Raw genomic sequence first — 20381 nt, 5'->3', positions numbered from 1 at the left:
AACCGTCCCTAAAGCTGTTTTTTTGGGGGGACGAGTTGGGGTCTTCTCCTCTCAAGATAACAACCTAATGGTTACCATAATTCAGCTTTTGAAAAAAAGTTTTTTAGCACGGTTTGGCACCAAATGAAATCTGAGGTGGCTCCATGTTATTATACTGAACACGAATATAAACGCAAAAAGGAAATCAGTCATTTGAAATAAATAACTTGAGCCCTAATTTATGGATTTAATTTGACTGGGAATAGATATGCTGTTGGTCACAGATTTAAAAAAGTTAAATGGTGCAGACAGACATGGAAGCTCTGATTCCATCTCCTCAGCAACTTTGCAGACAAGCATTTTGCTACACCTGCAATAACATCTGCTAAAAAAATGGGCCACAGAATGGGCTTCAGGATCTCGTCACTGTATGTCTGTGCATTAAAATTGCCATAGACAAAATGCATTTGTGTTAGTCGTCCGTAGCTCATGCCTGCCCATACCCTGACCCAACCACCAACATGGGGAACTCTGTTCACAACATTGACATCAGCAAACCGCTCGCCCACATGATGCCATACGTGTGGTCTGCGCTTGTGAGGCTGGAGGCAGCTTATGGCAGAGAAACGTACATTCAATTCTCTGGCAACAGCTCTGGTGGACATTCCTGCAGTCACCATGCCAATTGCATGCTCCTTCAAAACTTGAGACATCTGTGGCATTGTATTGTGACAGAATTGCAGATTTTAGTGGCTTTTTCTTGTCCCCAGCACAAGGTGCACCTGTGTAATGATCATACAGGTGAGATATGCCACACCTTTCAGGTGGATGGATTATTTTAGCAAAGAAGAAAAGCTCACTAACAGGGATGTAAACAAATTTGTGCACAACATTTTAGAGAAATAAGCTTTTTGTGCGTATGGAACATTTCTGGGATCTTTTATTTCGGCTCATGAAACATGTGATCAACACTTGACGTTTATATTTTTGTTCAGTATATATATATATATATATATATATATATAGGCCTATGGATGTCCCGTACCAGTCATTATGATATCATCCCACCTCTGTTACCAGTGTAGTAATCTCAGCTACTAGACTATAATCTGTTACAATAGATTGCCAGTGTAACAAGCCAGGGTGCACCAGACATTAAGATTTTAGTCATTTAGCAGACGTTCTTATCCAGAGCGACTTACAGTAGTGAGCACATACATTTTCATACTGGTCCCTTATGGGAATCAAACCCACAACCCTGGCATTGCAAGTGCCATGCTCAACAAAGTGAGGCACACGGGACTTAATTAAAGTCTCAAAGTCCCCTCAAACACAAACATCAAGAAAAAGGATCTGAAGACTATTTTTGTGCCCTCTCAACTTGACTTCCAGTTTCAATGTATGCAACTCACTCATAACCTTAAAAATATATGTTCAACCCCCATGTAGGTACAGTAGGCAGTACACTGCATAGGTAAATGGAACATGACAAAGTAGCACTTGACAAAAAAAGCACCACTTGTATTTGTTGGTCTTTTAGAAGTCTGTAAGAGTTTTATCTTTTTACAAAATGAAGAAGAGAAAACAAAATGGGAAAAAAAAATCAAACACTTCGCAATTCTCTTGGAGAACGCCCTGTTGTGTGTGTGTGCACGTTTCACATGGGCTGGCACACAATCTCTAACGCCACACAATACTGCTGTCTTCTTGGCCTTCAGTGAGAAAAGGGAGGAATGGAGAGAGGGAACAGGAAAGCAAGAGAAGGGGGAGTCTAACTAGACCTGGGTTCCAATAGTATTTATTTTCTTTCAAATACTTTAGCTGCACTTGTTTCAACTTGCCTGGCGCCACGGAACAGTCGCAAAAGTGCAAACCCTGCTTAAGTGCTCCTGGCAGGATAAACCAAAACACTCAAAGTATTCGAAAGGAAGAAAATACCATTTGAGCCCAAGTTTGTCTCTAGCATAAAATAAATGTAATTTTAAATACATCAGTGAAGAGGGGGAACAGAGGGACAGAGCAGAGAAGGGGTAACATTTAGGGGTTTGGTGCAGCAGTACTGCGCGTCTGCCTGACATGCCTAGTCCATCTCCTCAGCTGTCTTGTGCGTCACATCAGCCTTCAATCTTTTCCTCCCTCCACAAGTCTCCTCAATCCTTTCCCTTTACAGTTTGGTTGCCGAGGGCAGCGGGTTGCTCGGGGCAGCTGTTGGCACGGCAATTCAGGAAGGCAGCCTCAGGGTTCCTTTGCCCAGCAGGAACTGCAGAACGCGGTCAACCAGCAGGGCAGCGACAAAGTCAACCACCAGGACTTGGGCGATAACTAGCTTGAACTGCAGGGCAGAAAACACATAAGAGGTTATAATAATTTATACGTCCTTTTGCGCTGGTTTCCCAGACACAGATTAAGCCTAGTCCTGGACTTAAAAGGAGAACTTCAAAACATTTTATTATAAACTTAGTTAATTCATTATAAAGATTCATACATGCTTATAACAAGTTATAAAGCAATACATCAAAACAATCACACAAAATGTGTGTGAAAGTACAGATGTTGGATCTTGATTTGACCAGTTTCATTGCAGGAGGAAAATAATCCGGCAGGAGAAGTTGAATGTTTGAAGCAATATGTAGAATCGCCACCAGGGGGCAGCTGGAAGCGGTGTTTCTATACAATGCAATAGCGTACCTACAATGTACCTTGGACTGCAAGGCCAATGTGTGCCAGTTCAAGTAGGCTACAGCGCATCTCGTGTGTATTCTTATGTGGATTATAAAACATTGACATATTTGTAGGGTGTATATGTATTTTTCATTAGGGATAATCATTTTATTTTTAATCAATTTTATGTTCAATTGTATGTTCAATATTATATGTTCAAGGCAAGAAATAGGCAGAACCAATTATTGGTGGCCTCAGTGCCTGTGTGGTCCAGCGTCTACAGCCACTGACCCCAGGACATATATACCAGAGTTGGCATTGGTTCAAATCCATCCCACTTCTCTATGACCACCCCCCAAATCTTTCCAACAATGTTCTCTCGCTTCAATAAAAGCAAAACAGATACAAAAGGCGTGGGATTGCCCCACCTTTAAGAAATAATAAATCATTGGACAAATAACAATTAGATTGTGAGCACAAGTCCAACATAAAAATGATTATAAGTAATACAAGGTATGCTAAATTGACTCATAGAACATGCACCGACCTAGCAAGCAACAATAGACTGGGAAACAAACAGTAGCCTATTATGGGTTTTCACACCTTTCAATAGCCGACAGAACATGGACAAATATAGCTCCACTGGTCTGAAAAACATGACCGCCCCCTCAAGGAGAAATAGAGAACAGCGGCTTTTCAGTGAACATATCTACTATAAATCACAAGGATCATTTGAATTCCCCTAATGAGCAGTACATTTTTCTGGGACAAAAAAAGAGTGATCAGATTTAGGCCCGACATCTGTATAATATATGCTGACCTCTGTTGGTATATCTACAAGAGCAAACTGCTCGTTGAATTCAGGCGAGGACCCTGAGAGAAGGCCCACGATGGCCAGACCTGACAGGGCAATACTCCACAGCAGCGGTTTGTTCTCTCTCAGAGACTCCATGAAAGGATGACCCTAGAAAAAACACACAGTATTAGTGGAATACACGTGTATTATTCAATGATGGCTAGGATAAGTACTGAAGAGTCTATTCATTGTATAGAAAATGAGCCACCTTTTCAATTAGGTATCCCTTATGTAGGCTTAATGAAGCCTTCATAAGCCCTACATAGAAGCCTCACAAATATTTTATATGCAAAGAAGGGCCTTATAAAGGGATCATGAAGGCTTCATTAAACCTAAGATATGGAGGAGGAAGAGCAGTACCTTGTAGTTAATGGCAAAGGTAGCCATCTGCATGGCCATAGACATTATGTACACAGTGCTGTTGATGAGACTGGGCTCAAACTCTTTGTACAGGTCCGCAAACCTCTCCGCCCTAAAAGGTAAAAGGACAACAGACAGAAGATTAAGAGAGGGGATACTTGGACAGGTTGGAAACAAGACCATGTAAATTATTGTAAGGTGAACATGTACGGTTAGTACAGGGTGGGAGCAAATACAGTATCAACAAGTCTGTAGGTATCTATAGTGTGTGTGTGTGTGCGCATGTATGTGTACCTTGGAGGACTTCTGCTCTGTGCTCCTTTGTACAGGTATACCAGACTACAGAAGTGAACAGCAAACTGCAGCAGCACTGTCAGAACAGTGTACAGGTTGAAGATGTTAGGTAAGGGCCGCTCTTTAGACAGAGTCTTCAGGGGCTGGACAGGACAAGAGAAATTAGGATGAAAACTTAAAAAGGGAGCTTTCACATATCCCCTGTATGATCCATTTCCTGGAGCGTTTGGTGCCCTGAGCCGCACTATAAAAGCATGTATGACACACAAATTAATCCCGGCTAAAACGTCTCCTGGACTTGCGTTTCTCGCAGGTCCAAGTTGCAGGACCAGAGTATCAGGAGTCGCGTGGAACGTTTTGCCTGTTGAAAACTAGCTAGCTCGCTAACGTCATGTAGAATGTGCGTCTTGCTAATCGCACCCTGAAAATTGTTATTTTCAGGTCTGGTGAAAGCAAAACTGATGTTGTAGAATTCTCACAAACTCTCCAGGAAAACGGACCAGGGCACCAAATTTAATGTGAAAACCCCCTAAGTTGAGTTAAAGCTTAACTTGAAACTAGGGCTACATAATAATATGGATTCCTACCAATCAAAACTAGAGTACATGCATGTCATACATGTAGTAAGTACACACAGGTTCTTTCTTAATACTCTTTCCACAATTTCTAATGTTCTTTTCTCCTAAAAAAATGTCTGCGGGAACTGAGGAGAGGATTCAAGGAAAAGTAACGCTTCCCTCTGATGTTTTGAGGAAGCAGGGAGGGAGGCAGGAAGGAGAGGACTCAAGGAACTGAAGGAGGAAAAACTATCAAGGGATAGCAGTACTGTGTTTTTACCTCCATGTGACCTCTCACCTTTGACCTGGAGATGAAGAGGAAGCAGCCGGCCAATAGCAGGCCCTGTAGGGTGGCCTGGAAGTCACTGAACTTGACCCCCTCCAGGTAGAGAACAGACTGGCTGTAGGCCAGCACCAGGGCATTCAGCGCCAAGATCTTAAACATCTGTAGTGTGGTCACCAGCGTACAGCGGCCCTGCTTTATCACGTGGCAGACTGGGGAGGAGAGATGATGAGGAGATGATAATCATGTAGTGAGAGAGTGAGAGAGACAGTGAGAGAGTGAGTGAGTGAGTGAGTGAGTGAGTGAGTGAGTGAGTGAGAGTGAGTGAGTGAGAGAAAGAAAGAAAGCGAGCGTTTGTGTTCATTTGTGTTTGTATACAGTACGGGTGTAAAAAAATGTGTGTTGATTATGTGGTGTGTTCCTCACTGCACTGTATGGAGGACAATTTGGAGGTGAAGGGGGCAGCAATGGAGGCATCTCCCAGTTTCACTACTTGTATCTGATCTTCTTCCAGCTCCCTTAAGACTTGACTAATCCTCTCCTACAACAGAATAAACACCAAATGGTTAACAACACGCACACACGTACACACACCCCTCCCTCCCTACACACACACACACACACACACACACACACACCCCCCACCTTCTGCGCGGCTAGCTGCTCCTCTCTCTGGGCCATGACCCTCTGCCTGGCTGCCCTGGAGGTCAGTTTGACCCCTGAGCTGGTGACCGGAGGTAGGGAGGGTCTGGAGTTGGCTGCTGGGGTCTCCTTCTCTCTGCCCCTCTTCCTCCTCTCAGGCATACGCTCTGGGGCGTTCGCCAACAGAGCCACACCTGATGGGGGGGAAAGGCGGAGGGAAGGTTGAGAGGGTAGGGGGAGAGGGAGAGAATGGACACAAAATGATTCCCATATAGTGACATTGTTTATGATAAGAGGATGGCATACATTTGCCTACTGAGACAATAAAGGTTGAATTGAAGGTGTCATGGCTAAGACAGGTGTGCGCGTTAACGTTGCTGAATATTGTGCACAGCTTTGAGTGACATGTCGAGTGACCTCACCGATATGGGCGTGTTTGAGTGCTCCGACGTCATTGGTCCCGTCTCCGCACATCAATGTTGTATAGCCCAATCCTTTAAGACTAGTGATTACAAACTCCTGGAACACAATAACAATACACACAGTTAACACAAAACGACACAGCATAAAACGAGCCTCAAAATGTACCGGCAGTTCTTGAGTGTGTTGGTTGTACACCGAGTGTACAAAACACGAAGAACATCTTCCAATTATTGAGTTGGACTCAATAAGCTTCAATTCGTCAGGGAATGGACTCGAAAGCGTTCCACAGGGATGCTGGCCCCTGTTGACTCCAATGCTTCCCAAAGTTGTGTCAAGTTGGCTGGATGTCCTTTGGGCGGTGGACCATTCTTGATACACACAGGAAACTGTTGAGCGTGAAAAACCCAGCAGCGTTGCAGTTCTTGACACAAACCAGTGTCTGGCACCTACTACCTTACCCCGTTCAAATGCACTTCAATCTTTTGTCTTGCCCATTCACCCTCTGAATGGCACACATACGCAATCCATGTCTCAATTTTCCTAAGACTTAAAAATCCTTCTTTAACTTGTCTGCTCCCCTTCCTCTAAACTTTGTAGCGACATCAATAAGGGATCATAGCTTTCACCTGGATTCACCTGGTCAGTCTATGTCATGGAAAGAGCAGGTATTCATCATGTTTTGTACAATCGGAGTAAATGTAGCCTATTTTTAGTTATCTAATAAATTAATTCATTCATTACAACAACCAAGACAGAATTGACCATAGCGCACTACTTTTGACCAGGGCCCAGAGTGCACTACTTTTGTCAAAAGTAGTGCACTAGAAAAAAAAAAGGGGGCCATTTCTCACACACCTAACGTCTATGAGGAGGCAAGAAGACTGACCTTCTGTTTAGGGCTGACCCGTGCGAACACCTGGACATGGGGCAGGAGGGCATGGAGCAACCGCGTGTCACTGGTCAGTCTGGTTAGCCCCTCCCCCGTCACACACAGATCATACTGATCGACCAGCGAGGGGACGGACGGCGGGGGCAGCGGAACACACATACTGCCGTCTATAGACTCCCACTGCCACTCACCTGGAAGGAACAACGCCACAAGTGACCGTATTATGGAGCATTCTTAAAACAGCGACATACTACACCTGGGTTAAATACACATTATGTCAAATAGTCTCAAGTACTTAAAGGTGCGCTTGATTTGGTTTGCATTTTATTCCATTGCACTGGGGCAAAGTAGACCAAGTGCAGCTCAAGTATAATATATATGCATTTGACCCAGGTCTACAACACATGCACTGTCCACTATAGATCCCATCATTACAACAATCATATGGCTATATCATCAATGCATTAGTCTGTAGGTTAGTCTAGTATAGAGCCCTCCAACCATGTTCGTGGAGAGCTACCGTCCTGTCTGTTTTCGCTCCAACCCCAGTTGTAACTAACCGGATTCAGCTTATCAACCAGCTAATTATTAGAATCAGGTGCACTTAGATTAGGGTTGGAGGAAAAACCTACAGGGTGTTTTTCGGATCAAGCATAAATGGGCTCTTAGTGTGCCCCTACCCTGGTTGGGTCTGGCCTGCAGTATGAGCGTGTGTTCCTTCTGGATGAAGTGGAGCTCTCTGGCCACATGGCACGCTGTCAGAGGGTTGTCACCTGTTATCATCACCACCTGAAGGAGAGATGGAGGAGAGCAGGGTTATGTGTGTGTGTGTGCGGTGTGTGCGTGCGTGCGTTACGGAGTAAGTGTGTGCATGGATGTGCCTGATTTTACTGTGATAATTGTAATCTGAACCGAACCTTTATCAGTATCGGTGTGTGTCTTTTCCTGCTAATGAGTCTGTGCAAATGTGTGTGAGCGTGCGTGTGTATTCGGAGGCCGCCTCCTCACGTGATGCGACGCCTCCTGGATCTCTTTGATGACAGCCTTGCTGTCAGTCTTCAGGGGACACGAGACGACCATGAAGCCGGCAAACTGCAGGTCACACTCCAGAGCATCACGAGTCACCTCCCGCACCTGTACAGACCGCGACACAAGGCACCCAGTCACACAAACAACCAACCCCTGCTGTAAAAGAGAGCCACTCTCATCTAGCCACTTGGCTGAGGTTCACGAAAAGCCCTGTAGCTAACGTGGTACTTTATTTATCTCGAAGACCCAGAAGTACCTCACCCTCCCTCTGAGCTGTGCAGCTTGGTTGTTGAGAGTATTGAAATTTACATTTACATTTAAGTCATTTCAACTACGAGGCTTTCGGGAAACTCATCCCCTCACACAGAGCAGGACACGACAGATAGGTGAGTTAGATGGGACAAGTAGGTGAGTTAGACAGGACAAGTAGATAATGGATCCAGAGCATCTGGCACCGCCTATCAAACCACGCTCAAAGTCGCTCAGGTCACTGGTTTTGCCAATTCTAACGTTCAATCAAACAGTAACTAATGCCTCGATGCCCGTCTGCCTGCTTTATATAACGGCCCATTTTCGTGAACTGGGTGGTGTACCTAATAAACGTTTATTTGATTTAAAAACGATATTACTAACAACAACAACATATTTAACACATTTTGACCAAGTGATCCATGGAATAAGTATTGCTTGTGTAATACAATACAATGTAATATCATCTACAATGTATGTTCTTAACCCTGGGTAACATGGGCTTGGGAGTCTCACAGAGATAGTGGTATCCACAGTACTCCACCAACTATCCGTTTCTCAACTCAATATTTATTTGAATCCCCCAAAATGTACTTTTTTCCCCCTTTTTTCTGAAGTGCATTGTCATTTAAGCTTTAAAACAGCAAAGTTCTCTCTCTCTGCCCCATGGAAAAATGCGCTGCCCCATGGAAAAATGTGTCGAGTTGCAGGATATTAGTGTTAAAGCTGAAACAACAACAATTATCTCTGCCACGTGACAAAATGTGCAGAACTGCAGGAAATGTTCTCTCCGATGCCAAGAGGCGGGTCTTCCGGGGCCCAAGACTTGATCCGTCCAGCCATGCACTGCCAAAGTCATAGTAAAACTCATAGTATGCTAGTTGTTGTTTTTTTATCTCACGAGTTGTGATCTGATTATGAATTTACTATCACAAAAGGGATCCCCGGCTGCAAAAAGTTTGAGAAAGATCGATAGGACAGGTAGGTGAGTTGGACAGGACAGGTCGAGTTACCTGTTGGTGGCTGAGGTGTCCGATCTCTCTGTAGCCCAAGGCCAGAACCCTGGCCCCTTCTCGGGACATCTCCCTGTGCACCTGGTCATAGCTGTCTGGGCACTCTGAGAACTACAGAAACAAACAAATGGCTAGAACAACGGTAATGACTGCAGCAATGGCGTATTCACTCAACACTGAGACGGTGTACTTGTACGTGAAGTGTGGTACAGTAGACATGTATTATAGTAGACATGTAATTACATTGACCATAAAGACATATTCAATTATACATTCAAATGTCAGTGGTTCTATTTCATTCTATGATATTAACCATGTCCCTGAGTGTCTCTGGAGCTCCTTTGACAGTGGAGACATAGCAGAGGTCAGCGGAGCCCAGTTTCTCATAGGAGGCGAGGACGGACATCCTCTTCAGAGCACTGGCAAAGTGGAACCGCTGGTGGATCTTCAGGCCTGGGGTCTTTATACCGCGAGCAAACACCTTTTCATCTACACCACACAGAGAGGGACAGAAGGGTAGATATGATGTAAACACAGAGACACACACACTTTCTCTACTGGTGTAGAAAAGAGGAGACGGAGCAAAAATCCTGAGGTACACGGGCTCACACACACACACACACACACACACACAACCTTTAGTGAGGGTCCAGTCAGCAGCAGTGAGCATGGCCTTCTCCAAAGGGTCGCCTACCAGCTGTCCGTCGTCAAGGGTAACCAGTGAGTGACAGGTAGCAATCACCCGATGCGTTTCCACTGGGATCTCTGACACGGGAGTCACTTCTTTCCCTTCTCTGGAGGAGTTTACAAAACGTTTACAAACAAACAAATGTAAAAATGTACTTCATATTCTTCCAAAGATTTTAATATGATTAAATAAACGCTCAAAACATGTCTGTTGCTCTTGACGTGTCACTCCTCAATAGATTCACAGTATGACACCAGCGCATAAGGGCATTGGTAGACACTTTACTTAACCCAGACCGCTACGGTGCATTACGATGCCGTTAGGAAGCCTTTAAAAACGTTTTAATATTATCAGGTCCAGTCAATCTTTGGAAAACAATTGCAACAAAGAAATGTATCATACTGAAAAATGTAAAAGAGAGTGTACCTGAGGCCAGCGACCCCCCGCACCACCAGATGGTCGCTGGTCAAGGTGCCCGTCTTGTCAAAGCAGCACACCTCCACCTTGCCTGCAAACGGGATCCTGAAGGGCTCAGTGCAGAACACATCTATGAAAGGGAGAAGAAATACAGGGGTGAGTCAAATAGTAGAACAGCGAGGAGGACTAACATCATTAAGTACTACAAACATTACTATTCCACTTTCACAACACATACCACCGCATACCACCCCAACACACACACAATCTGTTGACTCACAGAGCTTGGCCAGAGCGATGAGGGATGTGTTGACTGCCAGAGATAATTCTATAGGAAGCTCAGGTGGAACCACAGAGGTCAGGATGAGAGTACACTCCAGGAACAACTTATACCGGTTCCTGCTAGGGTCCTTAGTTCCTGCAGGGGAGAGAACACACAGAGACAGTTACACACCTATAAGTAGTAGTTACTCACACAGAGAAAGCTATGCAGCATGTTCATTTATAAAATGTTTGCACACATGCCTGTAAGTTGCTTTGGATAAAAGCATCTGCTAAATGTCATATATTGTTATTATTAGTAATAATATATACAGTTATACTGCATTAGGTCAGGAAAACCCTGCTGCTCTCTACTGACCTCAGGGCCTATTTTGACAACTTGTTTTCTTATTTTTTATAAAGGAGGAATGTGTGTTTAAGTCGTGTGTTTTTTTATTTTTATGAATAGGGTCCATACATGTCTTAGGGAGTAAAAAAAAAATAGCACCTTAAATTCTGTCTTGGCTAAGATATAAACAAACTGTAATAATGGAGAATTGTTCTAAATAGGACCAACTGTACTTCTGCCTCTGCATTGCTTGTTCCATGTGGTTTTAAGACTGGGTATCTGGGAAGAACTTTGGGACAACCGCTGATGTAAAAAGTGCTTTATAAAATCCATTTGATTGATTGATTGAATTGCGTTGTTCACTGGATTACTCACCTTCCACCCACACATATCCAGCAGCAGCGATGGCGAACACCAGGAGGAAGAGGATGAAGATGAATGTTTCTAAGTTGTTGGCTGTCACCCTCTTCACTCCAAACAAGATGGTCCTCAGCAGTTTACCCTGTAGACAGGTGTGGTCAACAACACCAGGGTTGTATTCATTAGTGAACACTGTCGCAAAACATTTCGCAACAGAAAACGAAAACAAGCGGTTCTTATTGGACAAGTTCGGTAGTCAAGAGCAGCAGCCCCTCACCTGAGAGGTATAGAATCCGGTTCTCAACACATAAGCCACACAGCCATTGTCCACAGCTGCAGAAAAATGTAAAAGAAGAAAAACAAACTATTATGATTCGCTCTAAGTAAGACAAGATAGATACAATCACTGAGGGCAGTTTCAATCCATCTATCCTGAGGCTGAGGGAGATGACAAAATGTCTCTAAAATTGAGATTTTTTAAATATTGATAAACGATAACAATCTCAAAGTGAAAAAAAAAAGAAACTGGACATTTCTGCTTTACGACAAGTGAATAATACACGGCATAGTAGGTAGGAACTGACGTTTGAGTCCAATAGTGGCACGGAGCGGGGGGCTGTGCTGCACCACCTTGGTCCCACCAGAGATTATGTGGAGGCGGGCGTCACCCTGAAGGTCCAGTACCCTCTCTGGGTCCAGATCCTCCACTGGCTCCTAAACACACAACATGGTGGAACTTCAAGTTTAAAACATTCCTTTTAAGGATTTATGGAGCCTATGATTTCTAAGCATAGGATTTTTGATAAAAATGGATTTGTGAAGCATCTATGATATTCTACGCTTCTTTTTGTGAATCATCTATAGTAACATTCCCATCGTGTTGACAATCTACAGTGATCATCATTGAGATGTTTCTACAACTTAGTTTGAGTCAATTGATAGGACATTATTTGGAAAGGCACACACACACACACACATCTGTCTATATAAAGGTCCCACGGTTGACAGTGCATGTCAGAGCAAAAACCAAGCCATGTTGTCGAAGGAATTGTCCGTAGACATCAGAGACAGGATTGTGTCGAGGCACCGATTTGGAGAAGGGTAACAAAACATTTCTGCAGCATTGAAGGTCCCCAAGAACACAGTGGCCTCCATCATTCTTAAATGGAAGAAGTTTGGAACCACAAATACTCGTCCTTATAGCTGGCCGCCCGGCCAAACTGAGCAATAGGGGTAGAATGGCCTTGGTCAGGGAGGTGACCAAGAACCCGATGGTCACTCTGACAGAGCTCCAGAGATCCTCTATGGAGATGGGAGAAACTGAAACGTCACGTCTGAAGGAAACCTGGCACCATCCCTACGGTGAAGCATGGTGGTGGCAGCATCATGCTGTGGGGATGTTTTTCAGCGGCAGGGACTGGGAGACTAGTCAGGATCGAGGGAAAGATGAACGGAGCAAAGTACAGAGAGATCCTTGATGAAAACCTGCTCTAGAGAGCTCAGGACCTCAGACTGGGGTGAAGGTTCACCTTCCAACAGGACAACGATTCTATACACACTGCCAAGTCAACGCAGGAGTGGCTTCGGGACAAGTCTCTGGATATCATTGAGTGGCTCAGCAAGAGCCCGGACTTGAACCCAATCAAACATCTCTGGAGAGACGTGAAAATAGCTGTGCAGCAACGCTCCCCATTCATCCTGACAGAGCTTGAGAGGATCCGCAGAGAAGAATGGGAGAAAATCCCCAAATACAGGTGTGCCAAGCTTGTAGTATCTTCTTGGGTAGTATCATACCCAAGAAGACTCGATGCTGTAGTAGTTGCCAAAAGGTGCTTCAACAAAGTACTGAGTAAAGGGTCTGAATACTTATGTAAATGGGATATTCAATTTTAGAACGAGGCTGTAACGCAACAAAATTTGGAAAAGATCAAGTGGTCTGAATACTTTCCGAAGGCACTGTATATTGTCCAGATAGACTGCATTATTTTGCATGGATGTTATCTAGTCTAGTATAGCACAGGCTTCCCGTCTGTCTGACCTTCATCTGAGGAACGGACTCTCCCGTCAGCATGGCCTCGTCCACGATGCAGCGCCCTCTCAGCAGCAGCACGTCACATGGAACCAAGTTCTCCTGGGGCGAGCGGCCTGGGGGGGAAGAGAAAGACATATATACTGTGCCAAACCAACGTCAGAATGCTGTTCATTGACTACAGCTCAGAACCATAGAATTCTCAAAGCTCATCACTAAGCTTAAGGTCCCTGGACTACACCTACCTCTGCAACTGGATCCTGCACTTCCTGACGGGCCGCCCCCAGGAGGTGAGGGTAAGTGACAACACATCTGCCACGCTGACCCTCAACATGGGGGCCCCTCAGGGGTGCATGCTTAGTCCCCTCATGTACCGCCTGTTCACCCATTAAGTTTGCCGATGACACGAAGGGTGGTATGCTTGATCACCGACGATGATGAAACAGACTACAGGGAGGTTAGAGACCTGGTAGTGTGGTGCCAGGACAACAATCTCTCAGTAAATGTCAGTAAGACAAAAGGAGTGGACTACAGGAAATGGAGGGCCAAGCATGCCCCCAATCACATCGATGAGGCTGTAGTAGAGCGTGTCGAGAGTTCCTCTCTGTCCACATCACTAAGGATCAATCATGGTCCAAACACACCAACACAGTCGTGAAGAGGGCACGACAACGCCTCAGAAGGCTGAAAAGATTTGGCATGGGCCCTCAGATCCTCAAAAAGTTCTACAGCTGCACGATCGAGAGCATCTTGACTGGCTGCATCACTTCTTGGTATGGCAACTGCTTGGCATCAGACTGCAAGGCGCTACAGAGGGTAGCGCGTATGTCCCAATACATCACTGGGGCCAAGCTCCCTGCCAACCAGGACCTCTATACCAGGCATTGTCGGAGGAAGGCCCAAAAAATGGTCAAAGATTTAAGCCATAGACTGTTCTCTCTGCAACCGCACAGCAAGCGGTACCAATGCACCAAGTCTATAAATAACAGGACCCTGGACAGCTTCACCTCCCAAACCATGACTTCTGAACAAGATTGTTACAGCTAATCAAATGGCTAGACGGACTACCTGCATTGACCCTTTTTTGCACTAACTCTCTTGCACGGACTCTACGCACACAACCTGGACTCTACCCACACATTCTCCACACCACATACTTAAACCCCAACACACACACAACATATGCTCAAACACACATACATTCAAACTCACCACATACACTACCGGTCAAAAGTTAAAACAATTACTCAATCAAGTGTTTTTCTACAATGTAGATAGTGAAGACATAACAACTATGAAATAACACACATGGGATCATGTGGTAACCAAAAAAGTGTGAAACAAATCAAAATATATTTGAGATTCTTCAAAGTAGCCACCCTTTGCCTTCACCTGGAATGCTTTTCTAACAGTCTTAAAGGAGTTCCCACAATTGCTGAGCACTTGTTGGCTGCTTTTCCTTCACTCTGCGGTCCAACTAAATTTTGTATCTTATCTTTAACTCTGCATTGTTGGGGCCTCCCGGGTGGCATAGCGGTCTAAGGTAACGCATTGTTGTGTTTGAGGGATCACTACAGACCATGGTTCGATCACAGGCTGTGTCACAGACAGCCATGACCGGGAGACCCATGATGGCTGCGCATGAGCTGGCTTCGGTTGCCAGCTGGATGGTGTTTCCTCAGACAAACTGGTGCTCCTGGCTTCCAGGTTAAACAAGCAGTGTGTAAAGAAGCAGAGCGGCTTGGCAGGGTCGTGTTTTTGGAGAACGCATGGCTCTCGACCTTCGCCTCTCCCAAGTCCGTAGGGGAGTTGCAGCGATGGGACAAGACTAACTACCAATTGGAAATCACAAAATTGTGGAGAAAAAGGGTTAAAAGAACAAACAAAAACTAATATATATTTTTTTATCTGCATTGTTGGAAATGGACCTTTAAGTAAGAATTTGATTCTTAGTCGACACCTGTTGTCTACGACGCATGTGAAAAATAAAACTTCATTTGATTTTGACTGGCTGTGGACAGAGGAAATACGGAACTAAATTCTCCTGGGGGGGAAGACAAAGATATATGCACAGTGTCAAACTGGCTGGGACCCTCTCTCAATTAGTCTCTTCACGATTCCTCGCATCTCTTCTCCTCAACAGTATTCGAGGACAAAGTCAAAGGTCCCTCCCCTTATTCTCCAATTTATTTTAAAAAGGAGGCGAGGATATAAGATGCGTGAAATTGAGGAAAGATGATTTGAGAAAGTGTCTGGTTCTCCTGGTTAACAGACAGGAACCGTACCTATTGAGACAATGTCCCCGGGGACTAGTTCATCACTGGACACAGGCCTCCACTTCCTGTTGCGGTAAACCTGTTGGGAAACATGGGCACAAACGTGTAAATATCAGGGGCCTGTTCAGTAGGGAGAAAGCTTTTTTGACACCGAGTAAAACAGGGAGGTACTAGCTACACTTGTTCAATAATAAGAACACACAAAGATGTTCATTTTCCGTTTCAAAACATTTTACACGGTGTTCCCTACTGAACACGACACGGACAGATCAATATATAAATCCAGATCAAATCGATCATTTGGTTAATGCAGCATTTCCAAAACTAGAGGTCACAAAACTTTGACAGGGGTGGAAAGGTAGCCTGGCGGGTTAGGAGTGTGGGGCCAGTAACCGAAAGGTGGAAACCGAAAGGTTGCTGGATCGAAACCCAGAGCTGACAAGGTAAAAATCTGTCGTTCCGCCCCTGAACAAGGCAGTTAACTCACTGTTTCCCGAGCGCCAATGACGTGGATGTCGATTAAGGCAGCCCCACGCACCTCTTGGATTCAGAGGGGTTGGGTTAAATGCCGAAGACACATTTCAGGTGTACAACTGACTAGGTATCCCCCTTTCTATTTACACCAATTGTAGCTTTAACTTTGGAATGACATAAGCTATACGCTATTTATTATGACCCTATTCCTGCCAGCTAAGACTCTCAGGAACAAGGATGTGTCTTCTGTTTCCCTCTACCACGCACACAAGAATAATTCGTTAGAATCGAGTAGACAGAACCAGGCACCAAATCAGACTGGGGGGGAAAAGAATATCATAATTGAAAGCAATGATGGTGTTCTTTTTGACACAGAAGATCATACACAATTATTAGCAGATGATTTTCTGAACTTCCCAATACCTTTCTGATGCATTTCAGTCACTTCAAACCATACTTCCTTCTGATTGAAGAACTGCCATACTGATTTGCCATAGACACAAATAAAAAAGTTAAGATTGGCTGTTGATTACATTACCTTTTTATTTTACACATGGTGGGGTTGCAAAAAATGTTTGATAATCAAATTGGGCCATAGACCAAAAAAAAACTGGGAACCCCTGGGTAAATGAGCCTGATGCTAGTATATAGGGAGAGTCAGAGCCTTCATTCTACAACTACAATAACAAGGCTCTGGTGACAATTTGATGATCTGCACTTGAGCAAGAAGAGCATGCGCCTTTGCTTGTATCGTATCAGCAAATATCAAAACGACATGATCATTTGGATAAAGAAACCGTAGTTCACCTGGATCATGTAGGGTTTGTTCCCCATGCGTCGTATCTCAGACATGTTCCTCATCTGCTGTTGTACCAGAGAGGCTTCGAAGGCCACCAGCATGAAGAGAGTGAACACGCTGTAGTACCAGTACTCATCCAGACACCACAGACCCACACAGAACACCTGAGGAGGGGGGGAGAGAGAGCATCCATCTGTACAAATGTTGAGCCAAGCGGTACTGTGCTGGCCTTGTTGATGCATCGGCCATCCACCATAGTTGCTAGAACGGTAGTGGAAAGGACATTACATTTACATTTAAGTCATTTACCAGACGCTCTTATCCAGAGCGACTTACAAATTGGACCACGTGAAAAGAAAATATCAGAGCTAGTGCAGTATGTTTCAGGTCAGCAAGATAGTATGAAAAGGGTTTTAACTATTGAGTCAATTCTATCCCCACATGCCCTTAAAGAGATCAATATAGAAAAGGGAAGAAAGAGACTAGAGAGGGATTTTGCTACGTGTCACATTACTACCTGACAAAACAACACGCAAATACGCATGCGCACACACACACACCTGGAAGACAAAGAAGGGAGCGGTGGCTCTCTCCCTGAAGAGCTCCAGGAAGTCCGGCACCACCATCTCAGCGCGGTTGGTCCCATAGCGCTTCTCAGCGGCATGCAGGTCTGTCTCCTCCTGGTAGCCTCGCCAGGCCTGGAAGAAGCCCATTGGCTGTCGGACGGGGAACGACACGGGGAGGAAACACTTCCTCTCCTTACTGTCGAAGATGTAGCAGATCTTCTGGAACTCAAAGGAAAGGATTCCCTCGCCGTTCTCATCCTGAAGAGAGAGCAGGAGAGAGAGCGAGAGAGTGAGTACATGAATTAAAACACACACACAAAATATGCCATCCAAAAAGCAGTGTAACTGACTAGCATAGAGATGTTAAGAGAGGACCATTCGGACACCATGCATTTCCCACAAGTTGTAACCAGTATACCTGGGTCATGTACAGCAGGGCACACCGTAGCAAAACATTTTGCAACAGTTACAAATGTTTTCTCCCCATTGAACATAACCATTGTTTAAGTAAACAAGGTGTGAGACAGGGGAACAAGGCAAACTTACCCGGTCTCTCTGCAGTGGTACCAGCTCAGCAGAACCATTGTTGGGGGTGGGTATAACCTTAGCCAGGGTGGCCTTGTGTGGGTCTGGCTCCTGTTAATACACATCGATTCACAGCATGTGAGTAATTCATATACTCTGACAGACACAGCCATATAATCAGGTCCAAACTTTCTGAACAAGAAACACAAATATATGACACATCATTTGAAAATGTCCTTGTGTAGAGCATAAAATAATGCTGACTAGAGTGACCAAAAGTGAAATTGGGCAGTGTTGGTTCACAATCTCCAATAGCTCATTCCAAAAAACCGCAGACGATCCATCCACTTTACCTTTGCGCAGGTGAGCAAACAGTGCGCGTGCACGGACCAATAACCGGAGAGCGCTGTGAGGACGTGAGCGATCCCGATGGCGGCGAGAGCTAGTAGGCCTGCTTCTGGGTACTCGGAAGTACCGTATACTACGAGCCACAAGTACAACCAGCCAGGGTACAGCACGGCTAAAAAAGGTAGAACCGTGCCGTGGAATAGCCGGGGCCTGCGCCGGTACATTGACACCGAGCTAACGTTCTCGTCGTCAGTCTCGGCGCTGTCATGCTGGCTGTGGTTGTTCATAGAGGGGGCCATTTGCAGGTCTCCCGATCCCCGATTCCCGTCCCCCGCAACCACATCTCCCTGTTTCATATTCCCCTGTTTCGTAGCCCCGTTAATTTTCGTCCCTCTCTCTCCGGGCCCTCTCTTTCCTCCACCTCCCCTAGTTATTATTGTCTCTGGTAAGGCAATTCAATCTAGTAGTTTTAGTCCGGTGTCAGGTCCAGTTTTCTGTTTTTCGGCTCGTTCTCACACAGCTGCTTCCGCGTACGCAACCACGTAAGGACACGTAATGTCCTTTTTGCTGTCGTGTGGTTACTTCCTGTCGAGAGAGATGCCGATTTGATCACATTTATTTGACATCAAATATCCTAAATCAAGTGCATTTAATTAAAAGGAAATTTTACGAAACAATGGTTAACAACATAAAGGCTAAAATATCACAGAGCATTCGGTTGTTTCTCCTTTAAGAAATCGACGCTTTTGTACTCGAGCTATCAAAATCTGTGATTGACAACAACCCAGGACCAATGGGATAGAACAATGGCAGTATGCGAGTGGTTTCGAACAATCGAAATAGAGGAGGGTGTATGCGGTAGATATTCTGTGTATGGCTGTGAACACGTGTTTTATAACCTTGATTCTCACTTTACTTTCTTTCTAAACAAGCCGTCAAATTACCTCCATCGCAAACATGTGTCTTCAACGTTATGCATTTGATTCCATTTCATAGCTATCTATTGTAGTAAAAAATTATACGTTATAAACTGTACTCATTCACAACAATAAAATACAGTTGTGACTGCACCAGTATCTGTGTAAGAGACCTCTAAAGTCCAGAGATGGCTCAGATTCAAGATCAAACTATATAATGTCAAAATACGTTCGTTGATCACCAAATATGGAGTTTCGCTAAGCAAATCTACATTTACTCTCGGTATGCACTCCAAAAATGTCTAAATAAAAATTGACAAGTAACTGAACAAATACCTCTTCTGCATGGCCATGACTAGAAGGGATTTATCAAACTTTTGTCAAATTATCGTCAGATCTGACTTTTCACAACAGGTTAGGAAAGAGGATCTAATTGGAGATTTCAACATTATATGTATTATTGCTCCCATCTGTCATAGGCACTTATGTTACTTTTTTCAAAGGCTTTAAAACTGGTAACAAAGATGTTGAAAGAAGTTAAAACTAAAGAATAAACCAACGGACCAGTTCAGCTACAATAAACTTCTCAGTAATGTTATAGATTTTTGTTGTAATTGCTATAACTGTCATATGTTGTTGTTTATCTACCTTAGTTGAATGACTGTAAATGGCTCTGTATAAGAGCATCTGCTGAATGACCAAATTGTAAATGTCAAAAAGACTTGCAGAGCAAGTCATAATGAGCTCTGCCCTCAAGTGCATATTTGGTCGATGCGGACCGGATCCAAATTTGAATGAATCAAAGATGTTTAGGCTACGTTTCACAAGTTTGAACATCACAGTACAGTATTGTACAGTATGGTACAGTACGTTACAGTAGAGTAACGTACCATACTGTACGAGTTTTGTTGAATCGAGTACAATAAAGCAGAGGTTTTCCAACTGGGGTCGGCAGCGGTACTGCAGGAGGTCCACATAAATCACTGGGGAAGTAGATAAATGGCTTCATTGCCAAAACTCGAACCGTCCTTTTAATATGGATGAAATTACAGTAATTGGAGCTAATTACAGGATTCTTCTGTATAGAACATTTTTAAGCAGGCCGTCTAAGAAGTGGTAATTTTCGGGATGAAAAAA

The 20381-nt window shown here is 44.4% G+C and overlaps 1 protein-coding gene across 1 annotated transcript; it reads right to left on the bottom strand.

Annotated features, from left to right (window-relative positions):
- Positions 1-984: 984 nt before the first annotated feature.
- atp13a1 (ATPase 13A1) lies at positions 985-19008 on the bottom strand. Its single transcript, XM_046304305.1, has 25 exons — positions 18333-19008; positions 18001-18090; positions 17449-17712; positions 16897-17052; positions 15625-15694; positions 13349-13455; positions 11895-12024; positions 11588-11643; positions 11326-11452; positions 10621-10758; positions 10350-10470; positions 9872-10029; positions 9549-9724; positions 9236-9346; positions 7953-8078; positions 7625-7733; positions 6942-7135; positions 6055-6151; positions 5636-5826; positions 5417-5531; positions 5006-5202; positions 4151-4293; positions 3857-3968; positions 3461-3604; positions 985-2311 (listed from the first exon to the last, which is right to left on the bottom strand). Exons 1-25 carry the CDS (start codon positions 18681-18683, stop codon positions 2201-2203), a joined length of 3594 nt encoding a protein of 1197 aa, XP_046160261.1. The 5' UTR covers positions 18684-19008; the 3' UTR covers positions 985-2200.
- Between the last annotated feature and the right edge of the window lie 1373 nt (positions 19009-20381).

Source organism: Oncorhynchus gorbuscha, linkage group LG16 (genome assembly GCF_021184085.1).
Source record: "Oncorhynchus gorbuscha isolate QuinsamMale2020 ecotype Even-year linkage group LG16, OgorEven_v1.0, whole genome shotgun sequence".
Classification (NCBI taxonomy): domain Eukaryota; kingdom Metazoa; phylum Chordata; class Actinopteri; order Salmoniformes; family Salmonidae; genus Oncorhynchus; species Oncorhynchus gorbuscha.
This window is presented reverse-complemented; position numbering and strand designations above follow the sequence as displayed.